The sequence below is a fragment of the Sinohyriopsis cumingii genome, unplaced genomic scaffold (assembly GCF_028554795.1).
Source record: "Sinohyriopsis cumingii isolate HCF-2022 unplaced genomic scaffold, ASM2855479v2 utg000940l, whole genome shotgun sequence".
NCBI lineage: Eukaryota > Metazoa > Mollusca > Bivalvia > Unionida > Unionidae > Sinohyriopsis > Sinohyriopsis cumingii.
Genome location: NW_028315945.1, coordinates 1,309,709 through 1,322,481, shown reverse-complemented (window position 1 = coordinate 1,322,481; position 12,773 = coordinate 1,309,709). Strand labels below are relative to the sequence as shown.

The following is a 12,773-nucleotide window of genomic DNA, read 5'->3' as shown; positions in this document are numbered from 1 at the left end:
GCAGAGTGGTCTAAAGCACTCACCATTCCAGATCACTGCCATCTCACCTCTGTCTGCATGGGTTCAAGTCTTAGGCTCGGCTAATGTGGGTGCATGAGAAAGCTTGCCAGTAGCTTCTCGTGGGTCGGTGGTTCTTCCTGGGGTTCCCAGGGTTCTTCCTCCACCAGTTATACTGACTGCCATGTATAGCCTATCTTGTGCTGAAAAATGGCGTTAAACCCTACAACAACTGAGCAATATAATGACAGAAGATTCATACCAATGGCAGTATAATGAAGGAAAAGTCATACCAATGGCAATATGACAGAAAAGTCATATCAATGGCATTATGACACAAGAGTCATACCAATGGCAATAGTGACAGAAGAGTCATACCAATGGTAATATAATGAAGGAAAAGTCATACCAATGGCAATATAACAGAAAAGTCATACCTATGGCAATATAGTGACAGAAGAGTCATACCAATGGCAATATAGTGACAGAAGAGTCAAATCAATGGCAATATGACAGAAAAGTCATACCAATGGCAATATGACAGAAAAGTCACACCAATTGCAAAATGACATAAAGTCATACCAATGGCAATATGACACAACAGTCATACCGATGGCAATATAGTGACAGAAGAGTCATACCAATGGCAATATAATGAAGGAAAAGTCATACCAATGTCAATATGACAGAAAAGTCATACCAATGGCAATATGACAGAAAAGTCATACCAATTGCAAAATGACAGAAAAGTCATACCAATGGCAATATGACACAAGAGTTATACCAATGGCAATATAGTGACAGAAAAGTCATATCAATGGCAATATAATGAAGGAAAAGTCATACCAATGGCAATATAACAGAAAAGTCATACCAATGGCAATATAGTGACAGAAGAGTCATACCAATGGCAATATGACAGAAAGTCATACCAATAACAATATATGTCCAATTTCAACTCAGATTAATGCAATAATATAACATCAGGTAGCAACTTGAAATGAAAGATAAATTTAGAATTAGCAATGATATCTAAAGGTAAAGAGTTCCACTGATCAGGCGCATTACAAAAGAAGAAAATAAAAAAAATTGATGACAAAGGCATACCAGCTACTTATTTGGAAGCAATAGTTTATTATAAAATTCTCAGTACAAAAAAATTAAGAATTACAAAAATCAACAGTAAAATTTAAATGATATGAGGTTTTATTATGATTAAACCTCAGCGACCTAAAAATACTGATGATGAAATAAGACATAGTAGTGATGTCATACAAAGAACATTTTAAATATGAAAAGATTAAATAAATGACTTGTTTTGATTCATGTACAGCTTCAAAATTCTGAAGCAAAATCTTGTGTAATTTTGCTTTTAGACTGGAAGTGGGACAATGAATTTTCATATGAATACAATGTTTTCAACCAATGTAGACCACTGACGTTTGTAATAATTTTTATCAAATTTATAATATGTATACAAGTATAAAGATTCTCTCTACATACTCTATGTATGTAATAAATATGTGTAAGTAAGTACTTACACATACATGATATAAAGTATAAAAAATGATTTTCATATTCCTAAGTAAATGTTTTATACGCATTAAGATGAGATATGATATAAATAATACATTAATAACCATTGGCACCTTATCAATATTTATTGCAACGGAAAGAATGTAAATGTTTCTACAATACAAGTTAGTAAAAAGATTGTCCTCACAGAGATCAATCGTAAGTGTCAGAGGATTTCTGCAGTGAAATCTAGTAATGTATACATGAAGATACAGTAAAAGCTGCCATATCAAATACCTGCATATAATGGACAAGGTTTAAGTTACTTTTCATTTCTGTTGTTTTAAACATCAATATATACATATATATATATACACTAACAGGTACAAAGTAATTTGATATACCAATACTGTTAGTATATCAAATTGTAATCTGTCCATAGAGCATTAATATGCATATATATTGTTTCAATATAAGGTTATGTCTCAACTGTAGGATATCACTTCTACATTCTCTAAATCTGTGATGAATTTCCACTGATTACTCATTAGCACTGTAATCAAATATCAATAAAAATAATAATAATCCCTGTCTTCTAAATGAATTAAACATTGTTACGAATTTCATCGAAATCCTCTTTAATTTCCCCTTGATCTCTCTCTCATACATAAGGGATAATACATTGAATATGTGGAGTGAGAGAGAAAAAGAAAACTGAATTTGAACCATATAACCTAAAGGAACCTGGCACTTTGTAACATTTAGGTGTACAGGGAAGTATGTGGAGTGAGAGAGAAAAAGAAAACTTAATTTTTGAACCATCTGACCTAATTAACCTGGGACTTCATAACGGTTACATGTACATGTTCCATGGGATTTTAATAGTGTTCACAATACCAATGATAGAAAGTTGCAATAGTCTGTCAAGATTTGTATGGTTGTGCTGAGATAATCTGCAACTCTTTGCTCTCTGAATTCCATGTCTGTGATGGCATAAAGGTAGGCTTGGCACGGCACATATCTCGAGGGAATTCCCTATCTGGCATGGCATCACTACATGATTGGGAATGCTAATATCTCCAGTAGTCATGATACCAGTCCAATGTCATAAAGCTTTCTACGGATGTAGCTGCTAATAAGAGTGTTGACCTGCAATGAATCAAACAGGAAACATAGAGGCATAATAATCCCCAACAAACAGAGGAAATCTTCACAAAATATTGTCAAGCACATTTTATCAAAATGGATGCTTAAACTATATATATATATATATATATACCACCATGTCAGCCGATTGTGCACGTTGGGTAATTTTGCGCAAAGATACATCATTTCTGCAAACATTGGATCATGTGTTATTTTGGGTAAAAAATCCATTTTGTATTAAGAAAGAGTAATCGTACTTTAATAAAGAAAAGTGATATTCAAAAAGTGTACAAAAATATCCACATTTCGACTCGGAATGCATATGAAAATGTGATTTCTAAATGTCAACATGAAGACCCACTCTGTTACCTTCTTGAACCTGTAACCTAGAAAATCATATTTACTATGTATCTTTTATAACCATACAAATACATTATTTAAAAGAAGGAAATGTTTACCTTAAAATTGTTTTGCATCTTAATCCAAGTTTTCAATTTTGCAAGAAATTGTCCAACATGTACAAAATCGTATGCTAGCCAATGTGTCAACTTGCCGCTAGAACGAGATTCCCGGCATATAGTCTGTTTCTGAATTCTTCAGTAATTTTTCCCCATAAACAAGACGTAAACACATTACATCCTATTCACTGTTATTTCTCTTCCACATAATAGCTTATTTTTTTTTTTATATAAAATGTTGAACTTTACTGATATTTTTACAAGATCGGTATAGTTTGTTTAATATCTCTGCCATTTATTGGCATTATTACATTGAATTTTGTAAAACTAGCTATAAACCGAATTTTTTGACTGAACTGCTGTCAGAAACAGTCCAAAGTAATGTATTTCATTTCTATAGCCTGATGGATAAACATTACATCTTTTCAAAGTTGTGCACAGAATAGGCCGACATATTGTGAGTCATGAAAACATGGGGGTGGTATCCCGTGCATCCAAAATTAATATTGCAATCGGTCGAAATCGGTATTTGTTTTGGTTCAATATTGGAGACAGAAACCTTACATGCACAGATATGGCTGATAGCACTGAATATATATATATATATATATATACACACACACACACATGTATATATATATATACACACACATGTATATATATATATATATATATATATATATATATATATATATATATATATATATATATCTTTATACCACTGCTCCAGTGGCCTAGTGGTTAGAGCATTAAAGCTATGTTAAAAATGCAAATCACACACACGCACAATTTTTGTAACCAAAAGTAACATAATAAAGTATGAAGCAATAGTTACTTACAAAAATGATGTGACTAGCATGGTGTCTAGTGTCACTACTATGCTGAACTGTTCTTACTTGATAACATGTTGATTTGACTGTCTTCACTATCAAGCTGATTTGATTATTTTCCCTCGCTATCAAGCTGATTTGGTTGTTTTCCCTCAGTATCAAACTGATTTGGTTGTTTTCCCTCACTAACAAGCTGTTTTCCTTCACTATCAAACTGTTCCCTATCAAACTGTTTTCCCTCACTATCAAACTGATTTGATTGTTTTCCCTCACTATCAAGCTGTTTTCCCTCACTATCAAACTGATTTGATTGCTTTCCCTCACTATCAAACTGTTTTCCCTCACTATCAAACTGATTTGATTGTTTTCCCTCACTATCAAGCTGTTTTCCCTCACTATCAAACTGATTTGATTGCTTTCCTTCACTATCAAACTGATTTCCCTCACTATCAAACTGATTTGATTGTTTTCCCTCACTATCAAACTTTTTTCCCTCACTATCAAACTGATTTGATTGTTTTCCCTCACTATCAAGCTGATTTGATTGTTTTCCCACACAATCAAGCTGATTTGATTGTTTTCCCTCACTATCAAACTGTTTTCCCTCGCTATCAAACTGATTTGATTGTTTTCCCTCACTATCAAGCTGATCTGATTGTTTTCCCACACTATGAAGTTGATTTGATTGTTTTCCCTCACTATCAAACTGATTTGATTATTTTCCCTCACTATCAAACTGATTTGGTTGTTTTCCCTCACTATCAAACTGATTTGGTTGTTTACTATCAAACTGATTTGGTTGTTTTCCCTCACTATCAAGCTGATTTGATTGTTTTCCCTCACTATCAAACTGATTTGATTGTTTTCCCTCACTATCAAACTGATTTGATTGTTTTCCCTCACTATCAAGCTGTTTTCCCTCACTATCAAGCCAATCTGATTGCTTTCCCTCACTATCAAACTGATTTGGTTGTTTTCCCTCAATATCAAACTGATTTGATTGTTGTTCGCTCACTATCAAGCTGTCTTCCCTCACTATCAAGATGATTTGTTTTCCCTCACTATAAAACTGATTTGAATTTCCCTTACTATCATGATGTGAAGGATCGATTGAAGAACAAATTCATAATTTTAGTCAGACAGGTTACAAAACTTGGAATCTCTTATAGATGTCTTTTTGATGCACACTGACTCCATTTTATAAACAATGTCATATACTAAGTGAAAGGATAAAGATAATCCATACAAATTTACAAATTTCAAATTAAAGTATTTAAAATCATTTTATCAAAACCTACTTTTGCAAACAGAATTTCTCCTGAAGGAAAAATCTCTCAAATGAATGCTCTATCTAACACTGAAGTGCATAGAGTCCAGAGGAAACCAAGATGATGGATCTTGGCTACCATACGTTGAATCCAGGCTTCTTTATGATTCCATGACTTGTACTACTTTTTCTTTTACTATATAACAATGACAATATTTCTGAAAGGAGAATAATGATCAAAATTTGCAACAATAAAAATTGGAAGTGTTCAAAACTAAAAGGTTTATATGAAAGTTCCATTTTTAGGCTACTGAATACAATAGTCTTCAAGGCTATTGAATATAATAGGCTCCAAGGCTATTGAATATAATAGGCTCCAAGGCTACTGAATATAATAGGCTACAAGGCTACTGAATATAATAGGCTCCAAGGCTGTTCTCATGTTAGCCCAGTAACCCATTTAATTCTGATAATTGTCAGACAGTGCAATCAGAGAACCTTCAAACTAATTGAAGTGGAACATTTTCTTCCATATGAAATACTTACACTAGTTTTTTTGCATGTGTCATCTCTAACCCAGCCATCTAAATCAGAGTACACCTGTGCTGGTAATGGTGTATGCAGGGTTTTACATATCTTACAGAAGTTGCACAGCTCCCCTCCCACCTTGTACTCATACTTCCATTTAAAGTAACTGTTGTACAAGCTTTCATTGTTGGCCACCTCCAGAAGATATTCTGCCGCTTCCTTGAATGACGGGAAGTCAAATAAATTAATGTAAGACCCAGGTGGAGCATAATTCTTCAGATGCTGTCTCCATGCAACCACTGGAATTTGGTCTCTAGATAAAACCATCCAGAACTTCTCACTTATATAGTCTCTACAGTGACTATTCTCAATGGCAAAATAGAACTTAAATGTTTTCAGAAAATCTTCCATACACTGATAATTTTTGTCCCGATTTCCATCCTCATTGAAACATATCTTCCCAGATCCACATTTTCCATATACAGATATGTTAACTCCATAACGCCTAAGTTCTCCAATTATTCTGTACCGATAGGTTTGGTCAAAGCAGTTGCTGATCAAAGCAGCAGCCATTCGTGTTTTCTTTTTTAGAGAATCAAAAACATTCTTTGCTCTTGCTCGTTTCTCCTCCTCAGTTAATTCAAAGAACTTCCCATAGGGCATATGTATGGTGCTATCATTGCGATATGACATTGTCCAATTGTAAAAGTTGGGTAAATCCTTCCCCCACAAGAATATTGTTGGTTCCATATTGAACCAAACATATACCTGATTGGGATGTCTGACCTTCGGTAGATCAATCAGACTCTGATAGAAGTATGATGGAATTCCTTTGTATTTCCAGACATCATTTGGATGAAAAATTACTGCATCACTATCTAAAACTTCAGATTTGTTCTTTGTCACGGTACAGTTGTAAGGACATGTTGGTAGACAATTTGTCTTAGCATCTTCAAAGTATTCCCATGAATTGAAAAATGTTGTCCATGTGAGTATTTTTTTCACAGTTTTATTCTGCCATTTGACATTGGGAAATTTCTGTATAAATTTTTCACTCGTAGAGGCATAAAAAATTTCAAAATTCTTAGTGAAACGATCATCTGTGAGAAGTAAATGGGTTAAATAAAAAATTTGAAATGCAAAAATCAGCAACAAAACAAAACAAACATTCTTGAATCGTCTCAAATACAAATTTCTGCACATCATCTTCATCATCAATTTGCAATATGTAGAAATCACCATCTGTTTCCGGTCTCTGAGTCCTTTCCCTAAAAAGCAAACGTGAATTTAACTGAAAAAAATGTACTCCAATGTTTAAACGTCAAATGAAAAAATAACAAATTAATTTTCATCACATTTCACAGGGAAAAGAGAAGCAACAAATTTAATTTTCAGTTTTAGCAGTTGCTAAAAACAGAAGATAACATTTAGACAACTTCATCTCTGCAGTCTACCAGTTCTAAGAACCTCTCAATGAAATTTGACCAAATTCAACAAAACTGATTCTGATATGGAATGAATTAAAGTTTATTTCAATCAATCTCATTTTCTACCAAATATGGATACCATTATTAAAAAGAGAAAAGTCTTGAAATTACTTTTCCTCCAAAAGTGTTCAACAAAATGTCTTGGCCTTTCACTTATGTAAGTACTTCAATAGGCCTGGCTACACCCCTGGTATTTCACTCATACAAGTGCTTAAATAGGCCTGGCTACAACCCTGGTATTTCACTCATACAAATATTTACGTAGGCCTGGCTACAACCCTGGTATTTCACTCATACAAGTGCTTAAATAGGCCTGGCTACAACCCTGGTATTTCACTCATACAAATATTTAAGTAGGCCTGGCTACACCCCTGGTATTTCACTCATACAAGTGCTTAAATAGGCCTGGCTACAACCCTGGTATTTCACTCATACAAATATTTACGTAGGCCTGGCTACAACCCTGGTATTTCACTCATACAAGTGCTTAAATAGGCCTGGCTACAACCCTGGTATTTCACTCGTACAAATATTTACGTAGGTCTGGCTACAACCCTGGTATTTCACTCATACAAGTGCTTAAATAGGCCTGGCTACAACCCTGGTATTTCACTCATACAAGTGCTTAAATAGGTCTGGCTACAACCCTGGTATTTCACTCATACAAGTGCTTAAATAGGCCTGGTGACAACCCAGGTATTTCACTCATACAAATATTTAATTAGGCCTGGCTACAACCCTGGTATTTCACTCATACAAATATTTACATAGGCCTGGCTACAACCCTGGTATTTCACTCATACAAGTGCTTAAGTAGGCCTGGCTACAACCCTGGTATTTCACTCATACAAGTGCTTAAATAGGCCAGGCTACAACCCTGGTATTTCACTCATACAAATATTTAAGTAGGCCTGGCTACAACCCTGGTATTTCACTCATACAAATATTTACGTAGGCCTGGCTACAACCCTGGTATTTCACTCATACAAGTGCTTAAGTAGGCCTGGCTACAACCCTGGTATTTCACTCATACAAGTGCTTACGTAGGCCTGTCTACAACTCTGGTATTTCACTCATACAAGTGATCAAGCAGGCCTGGCTACAATCCTGTTATTTCACTCATACAAGTGCTTAAATAGGTCTGGCTACAACGCTGGTATTTCAGTCATACAAGTGCTTAAGTAGGCCTGGATACAACCCTGGTATTTCACTCATACAAGTGCTTAAATAGGCCTGGTGACAATCCTGGTATTTCACACATATGAGTACTTAAGTAGGCCTGGCTACAACCCTGGTATTTCACACATATGAGTACTCAAGTAGGCCTGGTTACAATCCTGCTATTTCAGTCATACAAGTGCTTAAGTAGGCCTGGGTACAACCCTGGCATTTCACACATACGAGTGCTTAAATAGGCCTAGCTACAACCCTGGTATTTCACACATATGAGTACTTAAGTAGGCCTGGCTACAACCCTGGTATTTCACTCATACAAGTGATTAAGTAGGCCTGGCTACAATCCTGATATTTAACTCATACAAGTGCTTAAGCAGTCTTGCTAAAACCCTGGTACTTCACTCATATAAGTGCTTAAGTAGGCCTGGCTACAACCCTGGTATTTCACTCATAAAAATACTTAAGCAGGCCTGGCTACAACCCTGGTATTTCACTCATGAGTACTTAAGTAGGCCTGGCTATAACCCTGGGCCTGGTATTTCACTCATACAAGTGGTTAAGTAGGCCTGGCTACAATCCTGATATTTCACTCATACAAGTGCTTAAGTAGGCCTGGCTACAATGCTGGTATTTCACACATATGAGTACTTAAGTAGGCCTGGCTACAACCCTGGTATTTCACTCATACAAGTGATTAAGTAGGCCTGGCTACAATCCTGGTATTTCACTCATATGAGTACTTAAGTAGGCCTGGCTACAACCCTGGTATTTCAGACAGATGTAACTTTTAATAGCAGCACATGATACATTTCCATATATAAACTGTTTTTCCCACTCAATTTAATCATCAGGGAAACAAAATGCATATGCTCTAACCTTATTTGGCACACAACATTACATTGACTATCACTACCATAAATTAAAATTTCAGAATTGGGAGCCACCCAAGGGGCTCATGAGATTATGTAACATTTTAGATTTCTCAGAAAATCAAGCACATGCTTAGTAAAATTAACTATTTTCTATTAAATCTTTACTATTATAGTCTTAACCACCAATATAATAATCAGGATCAACATCTTATATTAATGACTGGTCATGGGTTCTAGCTCATGCAATGCTGATAATCTAATTAAAAATAACTTACTTCCAGGACCCAAAACAACACCAGGTAGAGCAACTGTTGGTCAACATTTAGACTTACTAGCCTGTGTTTGATGTGCATTGATCTCAACAGAAAGTAGATTTCATATCTGAAATTCATGAGCTTTTATGCACCTACTCTTTGATGTGACATGTCAGCTTCTAATAAATGTTTTGAATGAGATGCTAATTTACCATGAGAAGATTTTCCCCCAACCATATTTTAAGCCCCCTATCCCCTTGTTTTAAAGCAGTGGATACAAAACAAATAAAGAAACAAAAAAAAAAAAAAGTGAAAAAAAGAAAAAGATTACATTGTATGTAAGGTGCATTTTAACCATGAGCTGAACACATTTTATCTGATTTTTGGTTGGGGTTACATTTAGATTGGTCTAATAAATCAGACATACATTCCCACCCACCCCCATTCTGTGTTGACAACGATGGACCATTTGTGGGTCTGAATATACCTGTTCATAAAATGGAGAAATTGTTTGCAGTTCTGTCTGCAACATATCGATGTACATATTAAACATTTATCCATATCATGACTCTTCAGCAACTGTCAGTTGAAGGAACCTTTTGGTGATATCCATGGACTATTTCTGGATCAAATCCTATGTTTGATGACCTGTAAATTCATGTTGAATAACACAACACATGTCCTGTGACCAATTTAAATTTCATGGTTATTTATGGCTGTGTCTAAACTACATGCTAGTTTTTTCTAGAGAGAACTGTATGCAGCAAAACTGCACATTTTAATAAACTGATTGCATCAGACCAACAAAGTGTTTTATATTTATTATCAACAGATTTGTTTTGGTATTTGTATTGGACTACAGTCTGGTTAGGGCATGTTTCAATATCACTTTCTACGTTTTGAAAAAGAAGTGGCTACATTTTTTGGCATGGGTACACTTTGACTCTATTTCCTTAACATATTAACCTCTAGCAATGACTTTACGGGGCAAGAGGTAGTAGCCTACTGCCGAGCTCTGTAGCATCAAGGTCATGTACGATACGCTAAAGTGAGTGGTATTATAGAAAGGTAGACAGATGTAGCTCTACAATGATACCAAATAATCTTGAATTTCTAGTTGCACTACAAAATACTGAGGGAAAAACCTCATTTTTTGGACTCATTATTTTTCTACCCAAAATTCGCCCTTGGTCGGAATCTGATTTTGTGTCTGGATTTTAGACTTTTTGGTCTCAGATCTAAGTCAAACCGGTATAAACTGTAAACAGACAGATGAACCTTTGCAAAAAGTAGGATAAGATGGGCATTTGGAATAAAGAGTGGTCTCGATATGAAAATAATGGGTCTGTTAAGAAGAAAAAAAAAAAAAAGAACTCCAACTTCTACCCTTCTGCTCTTGAATGAGCCAAATAGCCAATGAAAAACAATGTTTTTAACACAACTAGGCAGTTTGTTATTGGAAGATCACCTGGAAGTTGGTGCTTTCGGATGTATTCAGAAATAGCTTTCAAAAAATGTGTTTCCTACTCGAATTTCAAACAAAAATGACAAAAACCTCTAGGGGTTAATGTGTTAATGCATTTCCTTTTTAAATCTGTACAGTAGGTAGACATGGGACTGTCAGGGGATGTAACTCTTTCTAGCTCCCTAATTCTATTGCTGCTAAGTTTTCTGAACAGTGACCTGCATCTATGGTTTAATTTCCGATAAATTCCAACCAAATGGGATGCAAAAACATTGAACCCTTACAGAATAAACATCTAGACATATATTTATCGCATTAAGTGGCCCATAGATTGACAAATAAATAATAATTTAGAAGAATTTAAAATTTCATCTTTATTTCTACATTTTAAAAGGCAGTAATAAATGTAAATATAGTAGCTCTTAAGATGACATCCCACTGGAATTTATCCATGTGTGTTTCATATTTCAAAGTAACCTGTGTTTACCATAGGAAGCATCATTTATGTAGTCATGTCTGATCAATTCAGCCGTAGGGAAATGATAGTGCATTGTCCAATTTATCCTTCAAATAAATAGTACAGTGTGTCACTGGAATTATTGTGTGAAACTTGATTTAGTAATATAATTCTCTCAAGTTATTTCATATAGTTAAGGACTTTCATTCAGATATACAAAATAATACTAATGTTTCTTTGGAAATAAATTTATTACATTTTTTAACTGAAATGTCATCACAGCAAGATTATATCATACGAGTTTCTTTTCAAAACTAACATACATGAGAACAAACATAATACATATATCCAGTGTACAAGTATATTAGATTCATGTAACTAGAAAAAAGTTTTATACAGGTTTTGATCCTTTTTTTGTTGTTGTTGAGGAATTAGTGTCATAATTATTCAAGACTGATTAGAATGTATTTTATTTACAAACAGAATTCATGTTTAGTTTAGCTAAGTTTTATTAAAATCCACTTCTCCTTGCCACTAAATGGATTATTCATAAGTTTCAAGTAGCAGCGGCGTTTCATTTTCACTGCATGCAAGATCCAGCCTTCATATTTCTGTATACTGCATCAAAATTTGTGGACCAAAAAGTACGGAATTGTTTTAATTTAAGTTATTCTTTCACACACTCAGTGCTAAATGGTGCATGACGCTTAAGTGAAAGAAATATGACGTCACTATTACCATCATTTTAAGCTATTTGTTCACAAACATTTCTTCTTTACTAACCCCCCACCCACCTGTACTAAATTTTGCATTACCAATGCTAGCCCTTCATAACGCCACAATTACTACTCCCTCAAGCTCCAGTGTTTTCTACCAAGTTACCAGGTACTTTCTTCACCGGACATACTTACATGTGATCAATGAAACTTGTACGGTTTCTGAAACCCTCCAATGAAAATGTCCATGGCCGCGTTCTTCGAAACCGAAAAACTCTTAGTATTGTTTGGCGACAATTAAGAATAAGATTCTTCTTCAGAAATTGCATCGAAAAAGTTGGAATTCCAGATTTCTGCGCTCTTTCTTTTGAATATGCATGATGAGGTTTTCGGCTTGTTTTAGCGTGAAACTTTATCAGAAAGCATTTTTAAAGATTTACATAGGTTTACTGCAATAATTTATTCGTCACACAATATAAATTTAAATCACTGGACGCATGCAAATGCTATTATTTGTTGCCATATTAGGAGGGATGACGAGTCAGCGGCGATCGTTTGTCATTTTCGAAGGCAAAATTTGGTGTGGTACACACTGTCAACATCCT

At 34.8% G+C, this 12,773-nt stretch overlaps 1 protein-coding gene across 1 annotated transcript; it reads right to left on the bottom strand.

The window, feature by feature from the left end:
* Positions 1 to 1,109: 1,109 nt before the first annotated feature.
* On the bottom strand, positions 1,110 to 12,498 carry LOC149772982 (lewis-type alpha-(1,3)-fucosyltransferase-like). Its single transcript, XM_089947004.1, has 3 exons — positions 12,364 to 12,498; positions 5,760 to 7,009; positions 1,110 to 2,661 (listed from the first exon to the last, which is right to left on the bottom strand). The coding sequence occupies exons 2-3, from the start codon at positions 6,981 to 6,983 to the stop codon at positions 2,599 to 2,601; spliced, it is 1,287 nt and encodes a 428-aa protein (XP_089803130.1). The 5' UTR covers positions 6,984 to 7,009; positions 12,364 to 12,498; the 3' UTR covers positions 1,110 to 2,598.
* Positions 12,499 to 12,773: the final 275 nt, after the last annotated feature.